The sequence below is a fragment of the Haemaphysalis longicornis genome, unplaced genomic scaffold, assembly GCF_048455015.1.
Source record: "Haemaphysalis longicornis isolate Haplotype H1 unplaced genomic scaffold, Haemaphysalis longicornis Haplotype H1 scaffold_4, whole genome shotgun sequence".
Taxonomy (NCBI): Eukaryota; Metazoa; Arthropoda; class Arachnida; order Ixodida; family Ixodidae; genus Haemaphysalis; species Haemaphysalis longicornis.
This window is the reverse complement of record NW_027526361.1, coordinates 109,670,623-109,698,460: the sequence shown is the minus strand read 5'-3', so window position 1 is coordinate 109,698,460 and position 27,838 is coordinate 109,670,623. Positions and strand designations below refer to the sequence as shown.

The 27,838-nt window shown below is 47.6% G+C and overlaps 1 protein-coding gene and 1 non-coding gene across 2 annotated transcripts in view; one reads left to right on the top strand and one right to left on the bottom strand.

Moving 5' to 3' along the window:
* Positions 1-27,838, top strand: part of Smog (G-protein coupled receptor 158 smog) — a 394,223-nt gene that overhangs the window by 354,438 nt on the left and 11,947 nt on the right. Inside the window, exons 6-9 of the mRNA XM_077707544.1 lie at positions 15,707-15,816; positions 19,259-19,503; positions 23,170-23,311; positions 26,824-26,929. Of these exons, the coding sequence (XP_077563670.1) occupies positions 15,707-15,816; positions 19,259-19,503; positions 23,170-23,311; positions 26,824-26,929 (603 nt within the window). The remainder of the gene's footprint in view (positions 1-15,706; positions 15,817-19,258; positions 19,504-23,169; positions 23,312-26,823; positions 26,930-27,838) is intronic.
* Positions 21,499-21,569, bottom strand: Trnag-ccc (transfer RNA glycine (anticodon CCC)). The gene has a single exon. It is a non-coding gene; the product is annotated as a tRNA-Gly (tRNA).

Here is a 27,838-nt window from a genome sequence, read left to right as displayed (position 1 = left end):
GTATCGACCACTGTTGACGGAGAATGAAGAAATGGAACTTGTCATTGGTACCAAAAAGCGACCTGCGCCCCTTGATGAAGCTGAGGCTTCGGGTGGAAAACCAGAGGTCATGGAGACAAAGCAGGCGAAGAAGTTCCTTGCCCGGGATGCTTCGGATCCTGCTTCTGCTTCTTCGGCGGTGCTATCGACGGCTTTGGCGCGGGGTGCCACATCCCTCTGCGATACAGGCCTCATAAGCTCAGAGGCTCCTCTAGTTGCCGACCCCGCATCATCATCAGGGGCAGCTTTGGCTGCCTCCCCGGCTGCGGAAAGTGCAACTACTGGTCGCCGTCCTGCTGCCCGGCCTCCAGATCCTGATGGAACTGTGGGTAGGCGAGGTAGAGACGCTACACTGCTGTAGGGTGTCATGGTGGGAGCTCTTTCTTTTCAGTTTGGAACGTTAAATGTCCGTGGCTTACGTAACAACAGGCGTCAAGGCGAGCTTCTTCACCGAATGCGGGGTTGGAAGTTTGATATATTGGCCATTCAAGAAACAAAAATTCAGTCGGATGAAGGGACTGCGGAAGCTCTAGCTCCTTCTCAATCAGAGTACGAAGTGTGCGTTAGCCACGCCAAAGGGTTATCTGTTGGGTGCATGCTCTTTCTGAACAAGCGCCTCAAATGCTGTGTGGAATTTGTATCCACTGATTCGGAGGGACGCCTTATCGTATGTGACCTAATGATCGCGGGACAGTCATGGAGGTTTATTTTCGTTTATGCACCGTCGCAACCTCGCGAAGAGCAAGAATATTTCCTGTCATTACAGAGTCACCTGCGTACTGACCGCCACTTAATGGTCTTAGGGGATTTTAACTGTGTGTGTAACCCGAGTGACAGGTCATGTGAGCCCCAACGATCGGACGTAAGCGCTATAAAATTGGAAAACATTGCTTGTGACTTTCACCTTTGGGACATAGGAGAAAATGTCCGACTGCAAAATCGTTTTACATATTTTCAGGGAGCCTCTCACGCTAGGCTAGACCGTATTTATGTTACTTTAGATTCTCTACCGTGTGTCCATAGCTACGCTGTTCATCCGGTATTTTTTAGCGACCATTGCCTTGTATCTGCTGCGCATGGTAGCCAACAGTGTCGAAGTCGTCGCCTGAATTGGGAATTGTGGAAATTTAATAATTCTTTACTATCCCATCAGCCATTTTTAAATCGTGTGCCAGAAATTATGCAAAATGCAAGAAATCGCTATGATCTACCAATGCTCACACGTGGGAATTATTTAAGCAAGAAGTGAAAGTCACGGCAATTGAAGAGGCTACAGTGAAGGCGTTTGAAAAGAAAAACAACATAAATCACCTAAATAAATTGTTGACAGAACTTTATGAACTTGAAGGCCGATGTCCAGGTCGATATATGGATGACATTCGGAATGTCAATGCGCAACTACAGGCATTTGATATTGAGAAATACCGGGGAGCACTAGTGCGAGCGAGATCACAGCGCTTTGCTGAAGTGGAACCGTGTAGCCGGTCTCTATAGTTCATCTCACAACCTAGCTGCAGCACTGTGGAGGCTACATTGTTATCAATAGTGCGCCCACTGAGGGCGCCTAATCCGCCGTGAAGGGGGTCCTGAAAGGACACTCCCTTCTCCCCTCTCGGCAAGTGGCACCCAAGGCCCCGGCGCCTTTTGTCGCTTCCTTCGCGGTGAGTTAGGTGCCCTGAGGGGGACAACAATGTAGCCTCCACAGTGCTGCAGCTAGGTTGTGAGATGAACTATAGGTGATGAGCGCCGTCATGCTCTGTCTAAACAAATACTTGAAATTGAGTATAAAGAGAAAATTACTGATGACACTACTGTGATAATGATCGCCTTCGTCGATTACTATAGAACTGTATTCCAAACTCCCAAAGAGCGGTGAGCGAGGCCTCCATTGACAAATTCATTAGTTTGCTGCCCAAATTAAACCAGGACGAGTGTGAATCTATTGACCAGGAGATTGGCATTCAAGAATTGGTGTCTAGCATTGAATCATTGTCGAAAGGCAAAACCCCGGGACCTGATGGTCTCACTGCAGAATTTTACCACACATTCTGTTCTCTGCTGACTCCATTTTTACTTGAGGTTTACCACGAGGCTTACAAGACTGGATTTCTTCCACCTACGCTGTACGAAGGCCACACTGTTCTAATCCCCAAAAGTAATGATCCTGACAAACTGCGTAAAGTAGAAGGATATCGTCCCATTTCCTTATGTAATGTAGATTATAAAGTCTTCGCTAAGACTTTGGCCAACCGTCTTCAAAATGTAATTGAGCTACTATGACCATCAGACATGCGTGGGCGATCTATTCAAACTAACATACACATAGCAAGGTCTATATTGGAGTGTGTTTCGGGTACGTCAGCCCAGGTAGCGTTAGTACAACTAGATTTCGCAAAGGCATTCGATCGCGTCAGTCACCAATTCCTGTTTCGTGCTCTACAGCATGTGAACGCAGGATCTTGGCTTACCGAAGGTGTTCAAATATGTTATGCTAATGGGTCGCCAAGAGTGATAGTCAACAATCGACTAACCCAACCAATCCACCTTCTTTTATCGGTTCGTCAAGGGTGCCCATTATCACCACTCCTGCTTTGCTTATATCTGGAACCATTATGCATGCACATAATAGAGGACATTAATGTTAGAGGGTTCACGCTATCGTCCTTCGAAGTGCAAATTTTAGCATATGCCGATGATGTCGCTTTATTTTGTACTGACAAGGCCAGCGTGGAGAATGCTCTTGCCATTACACAAGAATTTGGCGAGGTTTCAGGTGCGGCCCTGAATTTCGAGAAAAGCTGCGGATTTCGGTTGGGAGAATGGGGAACAACACCCGATTTTTTCGCCGTAATCAATTAGAATCGAGACCTAACTTATTTAGGAGTACCCCTCTCGCAGTTTCGCATTGGTCGGAGCAGGCGGTGAAGCTACAGCGCCAAGTGAATGACTGGCGGGGACGGCAGCTGTCCATCTTTTCTCGTGCTCGGGCGTGTAACACGTTTATTGTGACTCGACTTCTTTATGTCCTACAGGTGTTACATTGTTCACGACTCAGGATACAGGCTTTTCACCGGATTTTTGCAACCTTCATTTGATGTTCGCGTAGTGATCCAATGCGTCGCGATAACCTTTTTCTTCCGGTTGTGCGAGGGGGACTTGGGCTTGTTCATCTGTTTCTTTGGCAGCTTCTTTCTTGTTTATTCTACTTTCGAGATGTTCAACATCCTTTATTGAAATCTGTACTGAAAAGACGTCTTGCACATTTTCTCCCTGATATTGTGGTGTCTTCGCTGTCTGTTGACGCAGCCCGAAACCCGTGAGGTTTCCTCAAAGAAGTGCTTGACACGTTTCGCTTCTTACAAGCTCGGTTTAGCCTTGAGTACATATTTACTGCTTCACGCGAGTCTATTTCTGATGCCCTGGTTTCTGGGCTTTTTCCCACACCTTTATATCGTGTTCTGTACCTACAGTGTCCGCACCAGGATGTCCTCAATAGAGTGTGTAAAATGTGTGTTCCGCCAGGTGTTAAAACATTTTTCTTTAAATTACACACTGGCACGCTCCCTGTTAAAACTTGGATGAAAGACCGGGGTCTGTTTATAGCTTGGTCGACAGACTGTCGGCTCTGTACTCGACCAGAGACAATTGATCACTGCTTTGTAGACTGCAGAGATGCTGTCTTTTTCTGGGACATTTTACAGCGAACGCACAAAAAAGACATGGATATTACGCCTTTCTCTATCCGATTTTTGCCATTCGACTATCCTGGTGAGCCGCCTTATGACATGTTCGTGTTGATTGGTTTGTACAGTCTGTGGCGATGCCGCTTATGTGATAGGCATGCTGAGCCACCAAGATCAACTAAGTCCTATTTCCGAGAAACTGTGGCATTTGTACATAGTGTGTATAGTTCGCTTGACCAACCACCTGACGGGTTCCCTCTTTTGAACGCTTGTGTGTGTTTGCCTGGATTTTGATGTATATCTCCTTCTCATAACTTCAGTGTATTCTTTTGTTTGCTTGTATCCCTCGTACTGCAACGTGTGAGTGTATTCTCCCATGTAATCAAGAAAAAAAAAGAAGGTTGATAGCTTCAGCTGTGAGATGTTGGGTCACTGGCCCTTGTCACCATTGTTGACATAACCCGTATTTTCATCTAAGCTTCTAGACGCTTTTTTTTGCTGCTGTTATTGAAGCAAGATAACTTAAAGAAACAAGTTGCAGCCCGAACAGTATTCGTTTTTTTTTTTTTTTTTCTTGCGGGAAAGCCACGAGAGGGCTGGAGGGCGTGCTCAATGTTCATAACCCACCTTTTTGGTGGTCTCTTGGAGTTGCTTGCAATGGGCTACACATCGACGGCGTTATGGTTTCGGGTCGTGTCTTCATAAAAGGACATGAAAATATTGGCCGCGTATCTGCTCCTTTTGTTGCAAATGCCGATGCAAGACCATAGTCGACTGGCGCCTTTGCCAAGTAAAGGTCTCCCTTCTGTTTCCCGCTCACTTCTCATGCTATTCCTCTCCAGTCTCGTTCTTTCCAAGATAAAACGCTACAAGTTTGCTGCACTGAATTTAAATTTACCACGTTCCACTGCTCCAAGTAGGGTGTCTCGATGCCAGCGCTGCCGTACGGCGGAGACACGCGTGAATCGAGGCACCTGACTACGTTTATAGAACCAGGTTGCCCTACTCCACGAGCGTTCCAAGCGGAACGCGAAAGCTATCTAGTGGAACATTTCGTTGCTGTTGCCATTTCATTTTTTGAATACCGCTGGGTAGCGCGGGCGACAGCAGGCGAGAGTTTTTGCAGTTTATGGATTATTTATTTTTTTTTTTTTGCTATTGCAAAAAGCAGGGATCCGTAATTTTTTTTTAATAAAGGAACAGCGTAAATGTTACTGATGTATTGATTTTCTGCCTTATATTTGCGTAATGGCTTGTTCTTGTTCAACAATGTTGATAAGTATGGACATTAACACCGGACTTAGACGTTTAGATTTTGCTGTGAGTATATACGACTATTGCGGAGCATCTGTTTCACTTCGGCCGGCTGGCTGAATCGAGTGACAGACAGAGAGACAGACAGACCGACAGACAGACAGACAGACAGACAGACACACAAAGAGTCCAAATTTTTTCCCGTTCAAGTAGTCAAGAAAGACTATCGTATTTAAGAGTGTATTTAGGAAACACTTTACGGCTTGACCAATCGGGACTAGGTTGTCGTCGGGAGTGGCTAATGTACCATCCAATATGGGGTGCGTTCAAACAGGGTTTGGCTGCACCATACGCCCTTTTCTTGAAATCCTAGGGAGAAAGATGTGGCGATGCATTCATGATCGCGTTAACGATGTGACCTATGTTTAATCAGGATGCGGAAGAATACAAATAGCCCCTGAACGCTTCCTTATAATGCGTCGTGCATCCGGTAGCCGGGTCATAATTGAATAAACATTCCCCCCATTTACGTGCGCTGCTTTTAAACAAACGCTGGTATCGATTATTAAGCTTTTGTCGTTTTCTCCCTAGACCGTTGAAACGCGTTCTCTTTACAAGTCTAATTAATTGTTCGGGATCGCCGTAATGTCGCGGTGAACAGGAGTGCTCAGGCTGCCCCGCAAAGGTGATGGGCAGCCTGCATCCCGGGAGCCGAGCAATAAGAGTTAGACGGCAACGAAAATACCTACCACCTCACGATGCCGGCCGTCCGCCTACCAGACCCCGTTTTGCTGACAAATGAAAGAGCTGCATTAGGCTGCGTCAAATGACTCTCGTTGCAGCGCGGTGAACGGAAGAGACTGGCACGATTGTCACAGACCGCACTGATAAGTACGCTGTTTGCGTCAGTCCTATGCTTTGTCCACTTGGAGGTGTTACCGCCGATCACCGTTTTGTGTGGGGATGGGGGGTGGGGGGCGGTTGCGGAAATGCGCCATTATTCTCACGCGGGCTATGCAACGCGACCTCATGCCACATTCCTCTCATTAATGCTCTCCGAGGCACCGCCGTTCCCAAGCAAACAAAGATAGAGAAAAACAAATTCACGGAAGCATTGTGCCACTCATAAATCACTACATTTGGGGCGAAGCACCTTAGGACCTCGCTTTGTCCGGGGCGAGTGACGCCGCGAGATCGTTGAGTTTTTCGAAGCTGTTGAGTTTGGAGGCTGTTGAGCGGGATAGAATCGATAACTTTCCATAAAGTTTGAAATTGTAAAACGATGCAAGCTGCCGATGTAAACTAAGGGGTATAATGCAAAAGGCAATCGCTGACATCAAAAGGAACCACTTACCTGAGAAAAAACCAACATATTCGAATTCAAAAGAAAGGGTCACATTTAAATTCGTATCTGCGGGGGTTTTATCCGCCGAAGCTACGCCTGGGCCATGAGGCTCGCCATGGCAGAGGGCTCCGGACTAATTTTTACTGCACTGTTATCCTTAATACGCGTCAAAATGTCGCCACACGGGTGTATTCCTCTTTTCATTCCCATCAGAAAAACGACGGCTGCGGCACGGTTCTAACTCGTATCCTTGAGCTCGCCAACACAACGTCCTAACCACTGAGCCACCGCGACGGTTGCGAAATAATTGCGGCGCCAAAGAGGTTAAAGGGACCATGCAGGCAAAATACAAGTTTGTTTTATTCGAAAGATTTGGTGTTTTATAAGGCCCCTAGCGCTTGCCCGGATGCAAACGATATTTTATTCACTGAGAAATTAATCAATTTAAGTTAAAATTTTGATTTTCCCGCTAAATCATCTGTTTTCGTGGTCTGCAATGGCATCACAGGAACCGACCGCTCTGCAGCCAAATCCGACGTCTTATTTAATGGTCCGTGAACCCAGATGGCGCCACCATACCGTGGCAAGACGTTTTCTGCCTTTCTTTTCCTTTTGACCGTATTTAAACCTCGGTTGTTTTTGTTCATGGAGAAAATAATCGTTTCGTGAAACATAGCGCTCGCTCGACAAACTTTGTCACGTAAGACACCGTTGTTTGCGTCAATCGGCCAGTGTTGTCTGAGACAACCCCAAAGCCCCGCAGTCCTGTGCAGCTAAACCAATCATACTGCGCGCAGTACCAACAGCGGTACGCATCAGTACTGCTATGTTTAGGTGTGCTTTCGTAACTTCCACTGTCGGTCCCACCATTCTTACTGCTTTGAAAAGAATGTGCCCTATATTTAAGCGCAAATAGCTGGTTCGGCAAGATTATAAGGTCTATCTAATTTTCGTTTATTTTGCCGGCCTCCGCCATTCGCAGAGCTGGCTGGTATGACATCATAGGTTCCGCTGTGGGGAAATGAGCTATTGGGTCGAATGGCCATTCCCTTTCAAATGCAGAGCATTTCAGTAACTCACGATGTCAGCGGCGTTGTCCCGTCGTAGTCCGCACCGTCGTTGTCCGCACCCCTCCCCCTACACTACATAAAAGAAAATACTATCCGGCGCCAGGTTTCGATCCCTCGACCCTGCGGGCGGAACGCAATGGACATGGTGCTCTACCCACTGCGCCACAAAGCCGACAGAGAATCGGACACTACGAACGCGCCTTATATCGTTGACTCATTCAAATTACTGCTGACGAGCGCTCTCTCGTCAGCAGTTGCCACAAGTGCAACAACATTAACGTAACGCAAACTACTTAAAGGAGTACTGACACGAAATTTTCGTCTTACGTTTTTTTCGCTGCTATGCGTGCCTACCAGCCCACTAATCATAGAATGACAGATTAGACGGTCGAGCGCACCGTAAACATTCATTTACGGCGTCGTTTATTCGTGCCAGTTTCGGTTTCGACTGAAAAACGCCGAGCGACCGCCATGACAGGATGTATCACATGACGTCACCATTCTTGCCGCATCGGTGCCTCTCTGGAAGCGCGCGCGAGCGAGCGCACGCGCGCGCCCAGACCGGCCGAGGTCTTCGCCGTCCCCACAGGCCCGGGCAGTATGACGTCAGTCCCAAAACCATGACGTGTACACACGCCCGAGCAGCGCGCGCCAACCACAGCCAGCGCGTCGGCTTTGTCAAGGGAGCCCCGACGTCGGCAGTTTGGGGCAAGTAGCGCATGATGTCATGTCGGCCCGCTCTGGGCTTTCTCATGCGGGCGAAGATTAAAATGGACTTTAAATATGTTTCGCTGAACTGTTGCTGTTGAAACTTGCTGGGAGATATCTCCTGATAAAAAGGAAGCGTTCTACCTAGTTATCACAGCTTTGAAATTTCGTGTCAGTACTCCTTTAACGTCGTGCGCCCCCGGAAATTCTCTGCATTTGATCGTACCCCTCGCGAGGGGGATGTTTAGATTAGGTCAGTTGGCAAAGAGCGCGGCTTTCCAAGCACCGCGGCGCGGGCCGGTGCTGCCGCCAACCACGCGGTGGCGCTGCGGTAGCGTTGAGATTAGAGTTCCTGTATATGCTCCCGACGGGAGCATATACAGGAACTCCCCTATATATGCTCCCTACAGGAACTCTAGTTCAGATCGGTCTCGGCGCGTCGTCTGCTACTCCTTGCTTGGAAAGGCGCCGGTGAACGACCACCGCACACCGTTAATGTTCTTCTTTGACATGCGAAATCCAACTTCGCTCTACTTTTTTTCCCTAATAAAATAGCGTATTTGAGCGACGTTTACGTTAAAAGTGGTGTCAGCATGAGTCCAACGAGGCAATCTTTCGAATGAACCAAACGTGTTTTGTCGTCATGGCCCCTTAAAAAATGAGCCACTAGCCGGCTCCGTCTCAGTAGTACTACAGGCTGTTTACCACCATCCCCATTTATCGAGAAGAGAGCCGACTGCCTTTCGCCGACTTCCAACGAATTCCTATCCTCACCCCACTATGCTCCATGCCATGTACCCCACCCCCTACTACTCTACGTGTAATTTCTATCCCCAACTTGGCACCCTGTACCACATTGTGTGGGAGTGTCCGAAAACCCCATCCCTTACCCCAAATCCTCACCCAAGGTACGAGCAATGGTGGGCGGGCCAGCTGGCCAGCTCCGACCTCTCAGTCCAGCGTAGCCTGGTGCAGAGGACTAAAGCAGCCAGCACGGACCAGGGCTTCCCGGACAGGAGGAGCCCCCCCCCCCCCCCCCAACCATCAGCGTCTGAAGCTCATCAAAATAGGGTTTATTCACTCACTCACTCACCACTTTAGATAACTGTATAGTGACGCGCTACATTTCGGATAACGAAGTGACAGGCTGGATTCGAGAAATAGATCACATTTTGGGGACATTGTGGCTGCTCCACTACCTGGACCTCACTTTATTCTTCCTTCTCTTTTTGGATAACGGCCCATACACACCGGGCCATTTCCCAAGAGGAAGATAAGCTACAAGCTGAAGGCATCTCGAAGCCCACGCCCCTGCTAAAATACGCCGACATACTCGTCCACTACCAGAACTGGCGCAGACGATACCCAGCACCCCACCGAGACCAATTCATAACCGAAGCTACCATATTCTGACGACTGCAAATGAACTCTTACCGCGGCAATACCCTACTCGATGCCATGTACCCCCCTCCTGCAAATTCTGTCCCCACCTTGGCACCCTGTAGATTGTGTTCACCGAAAATTTTAGCCGGCGTTTTCTTCGCTTGGCAGCACTGAAAACCGCCATGTCTGTGCCGCTGTGCCTGCGCATGCGCATTGCGCCCGTACCTTGAAGAAAAAATTACACCATCTTCCCGGAGGGGAACCCTGAGTAGTATGCGAAGCAGCCATGGGGTCGACTGAATTTTCCATTAGTTTTCAGTTCGTCGTTTCCGTTGACGTTCAGCTTCGCGTGCCTTCGTTGTATCAGTAGCTTCTTGACAGTAGCTTCTTGACGTGTTAACAGATATATTATTAATCACACTCACATTAAGTGGTGGCGTTCTCACTGCCCCCGAGAACTTCGCATCACCGGTCAAGAACACCACGGCTGTAAATGAAAGCGACACGGCGCGCTACAGGCCGACGCGGCGATCGCCTGCGACCATGGATGCCAACACAAGTGCCCTCTAATACATGGTTGAATACAAAAAAAAAAAACAAATAAATAAGCCCTCTCCCTAGCCGCGTATTTCACTATATAATGTACCGTCCCTCTGACCTTCACCATGTTGTGTGTGAAGGTCAGAGGGACGGTACGCTACCCGCGCGCGAACATGCGCGAACACAATAACAGGATAACACGTGCCGTAGCACGCGCGCGAATCTTTCCTGTCGAAGTCGTTTGTTCACGAGCCGCTGCACCTGCTCCCAACGGCCTCTGCTTCCCGGCTTTCACTTCTCCCGTTGTTATTCTATAGTACTGTTTTTTTCCCTCGTTGTAACTTCCTCTCGCCACGGGATTTCTCTTTCAACTGCGCCGATGGAAATCAAACGCGACTCATTCGCAGTCAACGCTCGATATCCCACACGAGTGCAATGTCTCGCACGTTTGTTTCGAACTTGCTGCTTCGATTTTATATATTTTTCTCCCTTTCCGAACCGAAGAATGAAGTTCGCTCGCCCGAGTCTGCCGTGTGCACGCACCCGGCGGCGTTGCACCTCGAATGAAGAGTGGAGTCAACAGCATTTCGGGCGGCGCCGTAGTGTGTGTGTACCCTAGCAATAAACGGTGGCCATCGACGTGCTCGGTCCCGTCAAATCTGTGTTTGTCTGTCTCGTTTATTCTGAGATGGCATGTCAGAGCCTGGCATCGCGCTTCAAATTGATTTCAGAGACACGCTGACGGCTGCTTTCCTGCTATTTTCTGTTTGCGTTGCCAGGTTTGTTTTATTTCCGCCGACGTGCGACTTGGAAAATAAAAAATTTCTTCATACGTTTATAAAGACATTGTCCAACTAGGCAGCGCCTCCGTTTGAGAATTCTCCTAGACGGGGAATAAAGGTATATATGAGGCTGACAGAGAAGACAAATTCTCGAAGAACTTTTATTGACCGTTTGAGTGGCAATAAAGGTAGTCTCTCTTCGAGAAAGCCGATTCCACTTCGTGAAAATTTCAGAAAAAAGGAAAAAAAAAGCGACAGTGTAAGTTACTTCCGAAATATAACCTGAAGAATCCTGAGTAATTTTCAAAATGCAATTTGTGATATAAACAAAAGACTCGCTTTCGCTGCTTGATCAGCTTGCATTCGACTCAACTATTATTTATTTAGCGTTTTGCATCCCATTCGCTTACAGCCCTGTATTTTCGGGAGTGCAACGATTGTCAGCCGGTGCATTGACGAACCCAGTTTACCAGGATTCCAACCAGGATTTCTGGTAACCTAGCTTACCAGGCCCATGGTAACACAGGTTAACCTGGTCCTGGTAACCACCGCCATCTCTACAGGCGTTGCGTTCTTTCTTTCATCTCTCGAAGAGCACAAGCCAGGCGGCGCGTACAATACAGGGATATCCGTTAGAATGTTTAACATTTCCGCTGCTTCACGTTAAAGGGACCCTGCAACACTTACGATAAATGCTTTCACTCCTTCCTTCGCGTCTGGAATCACTTTGAAAGCTGCAGTTACGCGCATCACGGAGTGACACTGCTTGATTAGCTCGTCGCAGCAGTTACGCCTGCCATTTCTGCTTCGCCTTGGTGGCTTTATTTGTAAAGTGGCTATCGAATGCGTTCATTGCCGCAACTGTGCTACTTAACGAAAAGCAGCTAAACGCCGCTGCACCGCTGTAGTGGCGTAATTCGAGCGGTTAAAGAAAGCCAAGACTGGGAAAGAGAGAAAAAGGTTTTGAGCAAGGTTCCAAGGTATCTGAGGGGCGTAGAACAGTAATTTTTCGCCGAGGCACTTTGCGACCACCTAATATGAGCACTGGATGTGTGGGCTGGCTACGTTCTGCAAGCGTTTCAGATTTCGAAGAAAGTTGAAAAAAGTGTTGGCTGAGGTACTTTGCGACCGCCAAATACAACTACTGGTTTGTGTGGTGACCACAGTATGCAAGCATTTAAGATGTTGGCAAAAAAGTGTTTAGGGGCCCCTTTAATCCACAGTAGGGTAGTTGTCCTTTACAACATTTTTCATGTAACTGCCCCAATTCCCACTATTCGTGTCCCTCCAGATGTAGGGTTGCAACTGCACCGACACGGTTCTATTGCCTTTTATCAATCCTTACTAAGCTGTCCTTCGCGAGCGCTTCTTGCAAATGAGCAGCATCACAACACGGCCCTCGGCGGCGCAGGAGCCCTCTTCTGCCGTGCCTCCCGTTCGTTGTTGTAGCCCGGGCCGTCCCTTTTATCACCGCTCCGATTACCTAAGCTAATAGCGTCTCTCAGCGCGCCCAGAGACCTCGCGGCTTCTCCCGTCGGGCCAACAACGAAGCTTCGTGGTTTCAAGCTGTAAACCTCCCTAGCGAACGACCGCCGCCCAGCCCGGCCAGCACCACCTCGGAAGTAGTTTGAATGTCTGCACACAGCGTCTTTACTCGTGTTTCATTCTTTTTCCTTCCCAGATTGCGCGCCGCGGCCGTACTGCACTCACGTTAGTTAACAGAAGCAAACAAGAGGAAACCAGGTGATAGAAGTGGGAGGCATATGGCAATATCCTAGTCCTTCTGATCCATCTCGTGGCGAAACGTTCCCTCCCTTCCGCGGCGGGCCTCGCAACGAGAGAGAACCGTTTTCCTTTATTTTTGGCGCAACCACACCTGCTGTAGTGAGAGAGAAACGGCTGGGCGATCGATGCAGCTTGAGGGGAAGCAAGACAGCGCTGCGTACAAACCCCATTCGCCCCGGACCGGACGTGTTCGGCTCTAATTGAACGGTTCCGGAGTCCGCGTTGCCGCTGTGGCGACGGCTGGATGGGACCCATTCCCTACCGGCCGTCCACGGCTTCACTGCTCACGCAAATTCACGTGCGCGCGCTCAGCGATGTTGTTTTTCGTGTTGTGCTCGTCAAAGAGTCGGAGCTAGGATTACGAACCAGCGTTCGCGCGGGAACGTACAAACGCAACCACCCATATGCCGGAAGCACACCGACGAGCGGCTCGAGCAGCGGAAAAGAGCCAGACGCCGGAGAGAAACAAAAAAGGGGAAGAAAGGCGAGAAGGAAGGAGGACGTAGAAAAAGGGCATTCGAAGGGAGCGCTAAATACGAAAGGAAAAACCCGCGCGGGAAGTACGCTGACGAATTGCGGCCTCGTTCCCGGGCTGCCCCCGGGAGACGAGCAGTTAGCGCGGTATAAAAGGGAAAGAAAGTCCGATGGATGGACAGATACGAGGGAGGGGAAGAGGAAAGATAAATTAACTTCCTTGGAACGCTGGCGCGTAGACGGATGGCGACGATGTCGCCGTGATTTGACTCGTGCGCAGCGCTGCCGCCGCCTTGTGCCGTCGGCTACGGCGGTGGAGGGTCAGCGCTGAGCGTTTTAATCAACGGCCACACCCCTGATTTCTAATCAGGGGATTTGCAGTTGCGGCTCGTAGGAGCGCTTTTATTGTCGTCTTCCTCTTCTTTTTTTTCTTTTACCCCGTGCGTCTGGACATTGATTTTAGTTTAAGGCCTTTGCTGATAGCAATGGATATCGCACCTATGAATACGTAAGAGCAATGAATTTAGCAACCCATTGTTTACAGTCCGTTCACCGGCACACCTTGCAAGGCTAGGACCACCCATAGCCAACTACAACAACAGCAGCAGCAGCAGCAACAACAAGTACAACAACAACAACAACCGTGGACCAATGGCACAGGAAGGCACTAAAGTGCCTTCCGGTTGCATTTTCTTGCGTAACGCTGTGTCTGGCACTAGTTCGCTCTCCCCAACTTTTGCAGTTCAGAAGGCTCTACTTGAAGGACGAATGGTTACATTCCTTCCCTAACTTACAGGTTCACTAATGATGGCTTCTTTATATAAATTTCACCCATCCCAGTGGTGAGGTTTCGAAATATTTCGTAGGAATGCCTAGCTATCGCATTAGTTTTTGTGCCCTAATGTGGCCTTAATCTTAGGTCTGCTAAGTTGTACAGTTGATTCTGTCGTCCGGTTATTACCTACCTGACGACTACAAACGTTCAGAGTTTCAAGAAATATCTCTGCTAACGGCGTTAAAATGCTTAAATGTGTCAGCATAAATTTTGCAACTTATTAGGGTAAGTAATGCTATTTAACTTGTCATTTAGACGAAAAATTCCTCGTAAAAATTTCTGTAGAAGAGTTTCATAGTATTTATTTGCTTATTTACATGCTTTGCAACTCGGGGGACGAGTTGCCAAGCATGCTTACCGCACTGGACAAGCAGAGTAGAACAGTGGGCCTGAAAATTATTATGCAGAAAACTAAAGTAATGCTCGATAACCTCAGGAGAGCACAGTGGTTTGAGATAGGTGGCGAGGCAGTGGAAGTGGTAAGCGAATATATCTACTGAAGCCAAGTTGGGACCCCTGATGCACAGGTAATTACAAGGATGACAACGGGGTGGAGTGCAGTAGGCAGGCATTCTGAGATAACAGATGGCAGCCTTCCATTGTCCCTGAAAAAGAAAGTGTATGACAGCTGCATCTTACCGGCACTCACCTGCGGAGCCGAAGCTTGGAGGCTCACCAAGAGGGTTCAACTTACATTGAGGACGACTCAGTGAGCAATGGAGCGGAAGATGGTGGGTGTAACATGAAGGGACAATAAAAGAGCGGAGTGGGTCAGGGAACAAATGTGTGTTAAGTACATATTAGTAGAAATTAAGAATAAATGGGTGTGGGCAGGGCATGTAATGGGAAGAAAAGATAACCGTTGGTCATTAAGGGTAACAGAATGGATCCCTAGAAAAGGCAAACGCGGCAGGGGGTGGCAGAAAGTTACAATGGCAGATAAGATCAAGAAATTTGCGGGAATAAATTGGTGGCAGTTAGCACAGGACCAGGGTAATTGGATATCTATGATAGAGGCCTTTGCCCTGCAGTAAGCGTAGATAGGCTGCTGCTGCTGCTATTGCTGGTGCTCCAGATGATGATGATGATGATGGTGGTGGTGATGATGGTGGTGGTGATGATGATGATGGTGATGATGATTAGGAGGAGGAGGAGCAGGGGAGGAGGGGGAGGAGGAAGAGGACGAGGAGGAGGATTTACTTACGTTAGGGGTGAAATTTATGGTGTCTGGCTTAGAAATGTTTTCACAGAAGTACCCAAAGGTGTCGAATTTCTGTTGTCGAATTGCTGCTTACATGGCGGCATTACTTAATTAAGGAAACGTTGAAAATAATTTTGGGGGTTTGAAGGTCCCACCTGGCGGGCATTTTTTCACCACTTTCTTATTTTCCAAATTCTTTATCTTGACGTACTACATCCTCCCCTTTGCTTTCCGAGGTTGTCTTGACTGCCAATTCTTATTTCTGTCTTATTTTCAACGAGCCCCTCATTTCCTATTCTGATGCGCTATATATATATATATATATATATATATATATATATATATATATATATATATATATATATATATATATATATATATATATATATATATATATATATATATATATATATATGTGTGTGTGTGTGTGTGTGTGTGTGTGTGTGTGTGTGTGTGTGTGTGTGTGTGTGTGTGTGTGGAGAGAGAGGGACAGGGGGAGAGAGAGAGGGAGAAGCGAGATTTAGAAAGCAACTGTGCTTGCTGGCGGGAAGGGATATTATTCCTGTTAACTCTGAACCCCGGTATGTTCACTTTTTCTCTGTTTCAGATCATAATACGTTACTTCGAACCGACTACGACAACGTGTTTAATAGAGCCTTGGTTCCGCGAGATAGGGTTCATCGTCCTCTATGGCGCGCTTTTATTGAAGATATACAGGTAAGTCCGCCTTGCGGGTACTTTTTCCCTTTGCATGGCCTGGATCTCCACCTACTTACTTAATTTCTGCTGATGGCAAAGCGCCTTGGGGAAACGAATTCAATGAACCTAAGCGCGCCCACTGAGGTTAAGGATCACATGTCAACCTTAAGATACCCTGGTCGCTGTCATTTCAGCGCCATCTAGTTTCACTTTCGTCGAAACATCTTTCTGCAATGCTTGTTTGGAGCGCCGCAGGTTTGTTTCTTCCGTTGACTTCTATTTGCGTTTTTCGTTAGCCTGCCATTCTTTCTATTTGGTCTTCCTGTCGAACAAATGGCCTGCAATCTGCAAGCGCTACCTCATTCATTCTCGATTCGATCGGTTACTATTTAGGGCTTTTTTATGTGTGCGTGTATGGTTTGCGCGCGCGCACATACACATGCAGTGTGTGGCAGGAATTTTCTTGTTGTTATTGGTGGTGTTGTTCCCGCGGTTTCCTTTTATGGCTACCTCATTTTGTATCTGGTGAAATTCAGTTGTGATCTCCTTATTGTAGTTTTTACATTCGTTTTCTATTGTTTTTCTCCACCTTAGTCGGTGCCATCTTACACGTTTCTATGACATGCAGCAGTTATTGTGAGGCCCCCACATCGTTTATGTTGAAATGCCAGCACGCCGATCTTTGAAAGAAACAGAAAATAATTATTCACCACACAAAATACAATCCAAAAATAGGCGAACATTGCGCCATTCGAAGCAAAAAACTATGCCAAGGCATCTAAAAATCAGAGGGAACATTTTTTCGTGAGCTTGCGAAGAAAGGGTTGTCGCATATCTATGGAGGTGGAACACAATAGGATAGATATGTAAGTGTGTAAGGAAGAAAAATTTTCTGATTGAAATATTTTCGTTGGTCAAATTGGTGATCATCTGTGGAAAGCATTATAGTGCGAAGGTAGACGAAGAGAAAGGTCACGGGATAGACGCTGAAAGAGGGGTGAGGAGAGGTCTCCTTGGTGTTCGTGTACATTCGTGCTTGTAATGTGCTCACGAATCTGCGCTGTGTAAGAAAGGGGGAGGATGAACAAAGTCACCAATAGCTAGGAAAGTGCTGCCTGTCCTAGGAAATGATTTTGAGCTGGTAAAAATGGCCGCTTCAAAACAAGAGCGTACTACCAGCCATAGCAAAGTATTGTTAAAACGATGCCATTGAAACAGGATATTGACTTCGTTGCAAACAACACTTCGTTAAACGTGACGATGGCTTGCTCTTCCTACATTGCAGTTGGGACAGCGAAAAACTGGGATAAAGTGCGTATTCGAACAAAGTAATCGTGAGGAGGATTTACTGTAGAAACCCTGATATGACGTTTCCCGCGTTTTGATCCGTAGATTAAATTGCACCAGGTTGAGAACAAGGTGTTAATGATCAGTCGACGTTGGTACTAAGCTTAATCGCCCGCTTTGACCCTAGTCAATCCGATCCTGCCCGAGCTGCTTGAATTTTATCAAACAAGGCAAAAAAAAAAAACAACAGCTGAATTCGAGATACATTGCTATAGCAAGAAACCGTAAGTGGGGTGGTGTTGAAGTTTGAGCGAAATAACTGACCATTCGTACTAAAGTCAGTCCCGCCGTTTTGCGGCTGCAAGCAGCTAGCATGTAACAAACGCAGCAATGCGCACTGCAGGAAAATGGAGACTCTAGCCGCGTAAAATTGCGATTGATTTCATTTGCTCCTCTGAGGACAAACGTTCCGCACAATGCGGAGAAAGGCGACGTCAAGTGAGCCGGCGGTGTCATTCAATGAGGCGGCGCTGCGTTCGCACCGCTGGCAACCTATTTGTACGGAGACGTCAAGTGAACGCGCGACTCGCCGCCTTCCTTCGCCTGGCGCGGCATCACGCAGCATCCCAACGCGTCCCGATGCCACTTTTACGCGTTGTAAATTGGAGTGTGCAGCGTGTGTAGGTCCGAGTGAGCTGTAAGAGTTGCAATAGGAATAGCGGGGAGAAAATGCCGTTACTGGTAAAGAACAAAAGCCACGATGGGCAGCCAGTGCCGCTGCTTAAGCGAGCCAACGTGACGACAGAAGCAGTTAGGGCGCAAAGCACGGTGAGAACGGTGTGTGAGGGGCGTGCGAGGAACGCCGGGTTTGGGGCTTTTAACGCCGGTCCACCGTGTGCGCGTCGCGCAAAGCCTCCAGGTTGCGAGAGAGATGGATGAATTTCTCTAGCGTTCTTGAAGGTCCACTAATGGACCCTGCATCGATCTTTGTTAGTGGTTCTTGAGTTTGTTACCAGTAACTGCGGAAGTTCGCTGAACATTGCTCCCAAGCGCGCGCGCATGCGCAATTTACGCTAATTGTCCAGCTAGTGAATGCCCACAGAGGTGCTTCTGCTATACGTTCACCAAAAATCTACGTTATAATAGCAAACACAATAGCTTTTAGGAGCGACGTCTCAAGGGCGAAGCTCTGACATTACAATGTAGAGCTATTTGTTTGCCAGGGGTTCAATGTCTCCTCAAGTAACTTCGGTCCTCCATGGCTTAAAACTTACTATTCTCTCTTCAGAGTTTTCTTCGCGAATCTCCCATCGCTTGCCGCTAGCAACAGGCTCAAGCCCACGCGCAGTACACCGGCGGGAACCGAACTTCCACGCGCTGATATTGTTTGCCCATGCTTGTTGAATTTGGAGAAGCAGCTCTGTTGTGCATGTGACCTCCTAATTGACTGGGTAACATACGCGCGGACACCAACCATGTAGTTCCCGCGATTCTCAATGTCGTCCTGTACTCTCAGAAAACGTCTGCAACATAAGGACACCGTGAATGAGGAGCACAATATTTGGGGGTGAAAATAGAGTGAATGCGTCGGCAGCTCTTGCAGCGGCTCGTTCAAGAGAAGCTCTTAAGCCCGCGTCGCTGATCTGAGACAAGCCTCCTTTGATGATGCCCAGGGGCAAATCGACGCGCTCGCGAGCGCGGCTCGCAGCGATAAGCTGGCATTGAGGGCACTAAACGTGGCCGCACTGCCTCCATTGCACTTGTTATTGAAGCTTTCGCTACGAAAACAAGGATTGTTCAGCTCAAGTGGGAGGTTCTGGCAACGACGAAAACATGAAAACGCGGTACCAGCGCTAGCTGCCGACACTTTATTCGCGGAGTTGTGAACGTAATTGTAAGCCTTCAGAGGTGTGCGTAGTCATCGCTTCCCGCGATAGGAATAAAAACTAAAACTCGCCCACACGCAGCGGCATGATCTGTAAAAGTTTGATTTTCATGGCGGCGAATAAGAGTGAATGGTTAGACTTGACGTCTCCGTATAGCAACTAGTGGTGCAAACGCAGCGCCGACGCCGCTGCCGGCTCGCATGATTACGCGACCCCTCTCCGCGCGCTCTCGGTTGCTGCCCTTTGTTCACGTATCGACGTGCCCCACCTGCTTCCGCCTTTTCAAGGATCCTGGCGGAGTTCCGGACACGCAAGGCGCACCGCGTGTGCGTCCGGGACAAGGACCTGCTCAAGTACCTGCTGGGGCTGGTGCTGGTGGTGGCCGGCTACATGTCGGCCTGGACGGCCGTCGTGATGGACAACTGGGAGAAGGGCCACAGCATCCTACAGGTGGCGCACGCCGCGGGGCCCCGCTCCGCGCTGCGCTTCCTCGTCTGCCGCGCGCTCTGGTGGGACTACGTCACCGAGTTTGGTACGTACGTCTTTCTAGGCGCGTGCAAAAGACTAGCTAGCTAGCTCTGCTGTGTTGATTCATGGGTACAGGTGCTAGGAATATTACAGCTACACTTCATTCTTCCTTGTTCTTCGTGCAAGCACTTTCTGCTATGGGCCGCCTCAAGCAGCCATTTTTTTACTGTAAACCTATGACTGGTATGAAAGGCATGACTAATTAAGGACTTCTTGCTGCCAGCAGCAGTAACTTCTAAAAATTCCCGGTATATTCCTTTATCACCATAACGCAGTCATTGCCGAAACGTCGCGCATAATTGATGTTCAAGAAATACAGTTGTGTAAATCATTCCTTACCTATGCAATTATTACAGGGAGTTTCAACCTACTGTCATCGGTTTAAGTTTCAAGAGCCTATAGTTGGTTGTCTTCTGGTGTGAAAGAAGCGGAGAGTAACACTTCGTCTTCATACAGGATGCCCTCACAAGTCGAACAACTGCTAATATGACGTGGCACGTGGCCCGTAGTCCCTATTGTTGAATATATACCGGCCTGGTGTCAGACAGTCTCAACCCAAATAACTTTCAGAAGGCAGTGAAATTGAGCGAGGTACGCATAAACCCAATCCGCTTACCTGGAGCCTAATTTCGCATCGACCTGGTCAATTAAACATTCACAGCAGAATGACAAATTACCAAAACAGGCATAAACTTAGGCCGCTTAAGCTTTGATCCAATTAGACGCTGTCAGTGAAACGTTCACAGCACAACGACAACCGGCCAAAATACGCATAATCTCGGGCCGCTTGCTACAAGCCTACACCCCTCCCAATCCGTTCACTTAAGCGCTCAAAGCCAACAACCGACCAAATCTCGCATAAATACACAGGCCGCTTACCGGACATCCCGGTTCTCTACGATCCATGGGTCGACAGTTGTGCACACCGTGCACTGGAACAAGCTTCCTTGTAGCTATTTTGAGCCACTACGCCTCGCACGAACCGAGGCCGTTTGCTTAAGAGCATGTGGCCATTGCCCCGGCTGGAAGATATATATCGAGCCCTGGCGAAAGCTGCTGCGTTCCCAGCGGTTCCCTTTGCATGTCCCTTCCGTGCGCCTCACTCAAGATTCGTGCTTCACGCCTGCTTGCTCGACCGCCTTCTTTTGAGGACCAATTGATCGAGGGGTCTATTTCCGGCTCCATTCATGCTGTAGCTGGTGTACAGCCCGAATGCCGCTAACCGCTTTCAATGTCGGCAAATACACAGTTTGACCTGATGTTATCAGTTACATGCACGGGCAAGCTGAAACGCACAGACAGCGACAGACAACTGTTCGCAGCGAAGGTTATTGCGGCCTTGTTTAGCGCAGCGGCGTTGCTCGCGTGCAGCTTCCAAAGACGGGGTACAACAGAATGTTGTGGTTCAGGTAACGCACGGCTATGGCCAGCTGATTTTAAGTATTGATGACAAAGTATGGCGCCTTAGTCTGGTGAAAAATAATGGTCAATCTCGGAGGTTGACCTGGCACAAGCTTACTTTAATCCATGGTGAGTTTGACTAGTTGTTTGAGTTCAATTTTACAGCTTGCTGAGTGCTCTATTTATTTTGCTTTAAAGATAAACCTTGGATGCAGTTTAAACCGGTCGTGTTTCGCTGCTCCGTTCGTATTCGCTCGATGCGCTCCAAATCAACTAGTGGAGGTCGCCGTCAGTGCAGTAACCACGACCATAGTGCCGTCATTCTTAGTCTGCTCGCACACGACTGCACCGGTAGGAACTGACTATGCGCAGTGCTGCAAACGTGACTTTGGTTCCACTCGTTTTGTTTAACAGTACCGCAATCATGAAATACAACGCAGGTGTAAGTGCCAAGTAAACATTCGTTAGAACGAAGTCATTAAACGACATATTCCGTCGTTAGTGGTATTCCTGTGTATCCGGGGACGAAATGAACGCCTCGTACTTAGTTCAGGGCCCTGTATCATTTCGAAATACAATGATTGATATAAAAAAAGAGTGCGCCGCCCGGGAATCGAACCCGCGTCGCAAGAATGGGAATCTTGCATGATACCTCTACACCAGCGGCGCGGCTGGGACGGTGCAACTCTGTGTTCCATTTATGCAGTTGTTGCATACAAGTGGGAAGAGGGAAGTTGCTATGACTGTTGAGTGGAGGGCGGGGAGCGAAGGGGAAGTGAAGCAGTTTTCGTGTACAAGCCATGGTTGCCAATGGAACATAAATAATACTGGCTTGCTCAAGTAAAAAAACTCCGCCACATCGACCGCCCATTCCCGCACGAGGCGTAATGGCGAATCTCAGCGAGCACCGCTCGACCCTGACGGGATTCGCACACACGTAACGCGGGGGTGTTTCCATCAGCCAGCTGCAGCATCAGCGAAACGAGTCTGTACACAGCAGGGCCGTACCCAGAGGGGGGGTTAGGGGGTTCGAACCCCTCCCGAAATCTTTTCCAGGCAGCACGTAAACAATACTTATTGTTACTTTCAGCAAAACTACCCCCTTCCCAAAATTCATAATCCCCCCCCGAAAAAAATTTCTGGGTACGGCCCTGGTACACAGAGCAGCCGCGTCGGCGGATTGCCTCGAAAGCGCGTCGTCCCTATTTCATATTTTCCGCGCTTTCGAGGCGCTTTTTCAAAGAAAGTGCTACGAGTTGTGCCGCGCCTCCGCCAGATGGCGCCACGGGTCCCGCGACCGAGAGAAGACGCAGTGAAACTTCCCCCTCGCGAGGGTCACGATCAAATGCAGAGCATTTCCGGGGGGCACGACGTTAAGTAGTTTGCGTTACGTTAATGTTGTTGCACTTGTGGCAACTGCTGACGACAGAGCGCTCCTCAGCAGTAATTTGAATGAGTCAACGATATAAGGCGCGTTCATAGCGTCCCATTCTGTGTCGGCTTTGTGGCGCAGTGGGTAGAGCACCACGTACACTGCGTTCCGCCCGCAGGGTCGAGGGATCGAAACCGGGCGCAGGATAGTATTTGTTTACATATAGTAGGGAGAGGTGCGGTGCGGACTACGGACGTCAACGCGGGTGCAATCGTGAGTTACTGAAATGCTCCGCGTTTAAAACATTCTGCTAAAGCAAATGAGCACTATCCACCGTCTAAATTCACTAAATCCGTGAGTTCACCTCACAAAAGTAAAGTAATGGCATGCTACAGCTACAGAAACAAAGCTGGGTCACTGCACTTCCCTAAGACTTACTGGTGCCGTGCCAGCAACTTAACTCCGCAAAGAAAATATGCCTCAATACGTCATTTGGTTTGTATTTCATTGCTCGTATACCGTTTTATCGTAACGCTGTGGCGCCAAGTCCGTCTTGCGGTGGTGTGTATTTGGGACTGTAGGGCGTAGAGGCTCCTGGCTCGCGTCCTCGCGTCTTGAACAAACATGCTTCTCGGCTCTTTCGCAATGCGCCGGCAAACGTTAGTCAACCGTTTACGTTATAGGCAGCAACGTGGGCCTGGGGTTCTTCCAGAAGAATCCTGTTTTGTCACACAAGCCGTTGCAGTGGCCAGAAACCGCAGAGTTTTCCGCACGATGTCATCCTGCACGCGTTCAAATTTATAGCAGTGTACGCTCTTGAGCGAGAAAGAAATCTTGAATTTTGTGCGAATGAAAAGCGTGCCGTTAATTTTCTTTTCGTTTCTGTCTTTTTTGCAGGGGAAGCTCTGTTCATGCTTTTGGGCATCTACTTAGCCTATTGTATACGTAATGCCAAAGTTGAGTATTACACGGAAAAATGGACTCTCTGCTGCTCTGTTTACATCGAAACCTTGTTCTCCCTTAGTATGTACATAATTCGGTGAGTACACTGGGTTTCATGTGCACGAAATCTATGTGTTAGGATTACGTTTATGGAGTATATTTCTGGGTAGAGTTCATTCACGGTCCTCTACGGCACTTCACAATGCGTCACATTGGTAGTGTCGTTTCGACATATTTGAATTTTTTTCCCTTTGAAAACACTAACTGAAGATTGGATGGACGAAGGTCTTGTGACACCTCACAAAGGCCAACGCTCCTTCAAAACCAGCAGTTAGCGTAATATCGATATCACATAAAAAGTAATAACAATTGGTTCAGAAACAAAGGGAATAAATTAACAAGATAAGGAACAAATACAAGTAAGATAATCAATCACTTGTTAAACCAATATATGTAGCCATGGCCATAACAGCAAAGATAAATGCTAATACACACAGACGAGACCACATATTACAGGAATGAAACTCATATAAAGAACTATGATGGTCAAAATAAACCGAAAAAGTCCACGTTATGTACTAAATAAGTTTTCTATGTGTAGCGAAGTAAGAAGTATAAATAGAAGGCTATTCTTATTCAGAAATTGAGAAAACGCAAATAAAAAGAAAAATTTGAAGATATACTAACAGAAATTCGTCATCTTGGAATTTTTCTAGGATAAAATTCATTTACACTGCAGTTCTGACATTACTAGCGAAGCAGCCCCGGTCCAGAAGAAAATTTTATAACGCTTCCCGTAATAGTCAGAATTTTAATGGGAAACCTTATTAAAACAAATTCGCTGTGTCGCTTGAGAAAGTGCCTTTTTTACGCTCTATGCTCCCAAAGTTAAATGAATAACACCATTTTTTTAAATACCTGTAGAATCACGCATATTTACTGTGAGGCCTGCTGCACGAAGAAAGACAGCTCTCGAAAATCGAACACAAGTGCCCTTTGTATTCGTATTGTGAAAAACGTGTCAGTAACAATGTGTATAGAAGGAAGAAAACTCGACTAGTTCCTAAGAAATAATATACAGAAGTAGAAATGCCTGCTGTGTAATAAATAACTTTTAGGGAACACAGGTATCTTTTCTGAATTCATGGAGTGGAACGGGCAGAGCTCGAGCAGCGCCGGTATTGATTTGACGATTTGCGCGAGGGAGCGTAGTATGAATGTTAAAATCCTAAAACATACAATTAAACCTGGATGTTACCAACCTCTATGTAACGAATTCCGCGGTTTAACGAAGTTTTTGTTTGAATTCCACATTGCCAACCCCATTGAAGCATATGTGTTCCCGACCTGTATGCAACAAACGTTTCGCGAAGGTTAACCTTGACGTAATAAATTCGCTGCGCTGATGAGCCATTGTTTTTTTTTTTTTTACACTTTTTCTGAAAAATTGGTCGGAGAAATGCCCTAATTTAGCGAACCTCGCCCGCACCGCAAAACTAACGTGCGTTTCCAGTGTGAGTGCGGTGTCGGTTAACTGCTAGGCCTGTCTCTCGGCGTGTAGTCGCGCGTCTCCACTGCTATCTGTGGTGACGGTTCGTCGTCGACGAATTCCGCTGCCACAAAACGAAAATTTCCGTATTTTCAAGCAAAGCTTGCAACTTTAGAAGCCGTGCCAGCCGGCGAGAACAAGAACAAGAATTTTGAGTGCGGAAAAGAGCACAAAGTTCACAAAAAGGCGCCCTTTCAGCATAAGTTTTGTCCTTGCAACGGGTTGAGGCACCAAAAACTGTCAAAACTGATCCTTAAGTTACGTTTTTGTACCCGGGGGTACGTGATCTTGCTTCCTTGGAGGGCCGTGTAGTGTTTAAACTTATGCAAAATAGCTGTCGCAACTTGCGTAGTTTTTCATTGTGAAAGAAATACTTGTAGGGTGAGTTCCCTATGACTGATTTCTAGAATTTTGGATTCGCTTCTGCTTCATTCACGCGAGCCTTCACTGCAAACCTGCATGTAAGAAAAATGCGAATTTTTGTCGACTTTGTTAGATACAGGTTTAACTGTACTTCACTTCGCCAAATTCTTGGGTGTTCTGTATTACTTGAACAAATAATTTTCTGCTTGCGAGGGTACTTTGGTTGTGACGACTGCCCGTTCACGAGTGCTCACGCCTCCACGTCACTTTTGTGCGTGACGCCGCCATGTTGACGGAAGCAAGGATTCGCTCACGGAACGATTGCCACTCATAGCTAAGAAATACTCATTGTGAGGCACGAGGTAGTCGTTAGACTTCAACGAGTGGTTCAAGAAAAGGAGGTGTTGCCCGAGAGCAAAACTAAAGGCCTCAGTTAAAATCTACAGACATCGTTTAAAAAGCTGGTTGATTCTTCTGTCATAGGAATTGGTAAAACACGCTGCAGCTGAGCATGATTTCCGGGTCGGCGGCTGTCTTGTCGGTGTTCTTGGCGAGCGACGTCCTCTTGGCAGATGGTCGCTTCGGCAAAGGTGCACTGGCGTCATTTCTGTGGCGGATATAACGTCAGTGAAATCTGGGTGTATACCGGCATAAAACACTTTCGTGTTAAGATATGAAACCCAAAAACTAGCAACCCCGAGTATAACGTACTTTTTAGTGCTAAAGGTTGCTCCCCCGCAAGAAGACCCTGTGTGCAGGGGTGCATCCTTTACAGGCCGCTTGCTTCGTTGTGCTGGCGTCATTTCCGCGACAGATATGACGTCAGCGAAATCTTTGTGTATCCCGGAATAAAACACGTCCGTGTTAAAAAAAAAACTTTCGTTTGGGTTAATTATTGATTTGGTTTCAATGTTAGGAGTTAGGTGCAGCAGATAACGGCTCATGAGACCCTGAATTGGCTGTGGTAACTATGGTAACTATAGTCGTTTATGCATTTTCGTTGTTTTTCTAAGGTGGTCGTCAGTTCGGAAGTCGGTGCGCAGAAGCTGACATAAAAGAACGCCATATACAAAGTTAATGAGCAGAACCGCAATTTTTGAGGATTTCTCGCGGATGCGCTGAAGCTCAGCTATTTTCCTTGTTTTATTTTTTTTTTCTTCACACATGACGCCGGTAGTTGGTTCTGCCTCTGCACAGTGCAAGCGAGGAACTTCGCCAGATGGTTTAAGCGGTCAACAAATTTTCAAGCTTTGTCAGAACACGAGCTGACTGAAGGAGCGATGCGAGTGGGGACTCTGGATAGCAATTGAAGGGCTGTTGTTGAGAACGACGCTTTAGGCTACTTTTCTTATTTTTGTTCCCTGGCATACATGTATGCACGCTAATTTCATGTATCTTAATTAGGCAATTGGCGTCACGTTCTTCGCTTTTTTTTCGTCATTGTGCCGGTAATGTGGGCAACACACATCACTCGTTTACGCGCGCAGACTTCTGCTTTAGTATATATGAGATATTTCCGATCACGTACTCAAAGGCCTCACTTCGTTAGGCCTCTGACATCGCAATCGTAACTCCCTTTTTTGTGACACTGCCCTTGGAAGATTTGGAGCTTGTTTCCTTTCATCTTGTCGGAAAATCGCCCCTTTTTTGGCAGTGGCTAAGCTGTTCGCCCTTGTGCTGTGTGATTTTCTTCCCAGGCACGCATTGGCGGCTGTTCTCGAGCCGGACCACGTATTTCTGCTCTACTTCATTCGCTGCCATTGCACGGTCACCGTCATCCTGTTTCTCGTATTCGCTCCAAAGGTGAGCCCAAACCACACAAGAGAAATGAATATTGTCACTCCCTCCCTGGATCTTCGGAGTTAAGGAATTTTGACATGCAATCATTATTAACTCAGCACAAATTTCCACACCATAGCCATTGGCTAATTGGATGATAGTTTAGAGAAAAGCAGTCGGTTCTCGATTTCGACCACGAGCTGCAAGCTGTGGTCTAAAAGCAGCAAGCGCGTAGTACTCTCTAATGGTCCTTCTTTTTCTGCTCAGGCAGCACAGTGACGTCATTGGAAAAATGCATGGAGCGTCATCACCCAGATTTGTAAAATGATGTTTGCGCACACTTGCAATGTTTTTTTTTTTTCTTGTTCTGACAGAAACATCATGCCGTTTCCTGTGACAGTGTTTCGGATAAAACGAAATTGTACATTCATAGGGTGTGTTCCCACGAGATGAGCACAATTACAGCGCCTCTTCATGGTTTGCGCCTTTAAAGGCACAGCTCGGCACTGACCTTGTTAGCTGAAATTTGCCATGATTATGAATTCGGGAATCCCTGGGAGAACGGTATACTTGTCGATTCCGACCGGCTCGGGGTTAATCGAACTTAACTTTACGTTGCCCACAAACGGGAAACCAGCTGTAATTCACGCGATTACCACATCACGACATGAAGATTCCGTTACTACAGCGAGCGGGAGGATCGTGACATTGCCCCCGCAGCGGCGAGAACAAAGAGCCAATAAACTATCTTGATTAGCCGTTCCCGGTAATTATTGCACGTTTCATGCTTCCCAGTGGAAGAACCTGTGCCGACATACCGCAGCACTCGCATTACGAAAGCGTGTTTTAATTTACCGCCTAAAGTACCAAGCACTTGCTCATCCCATTCAGCTGATCCCGACTGGTCAATTATCAAGACGGTTAAACCGAAAC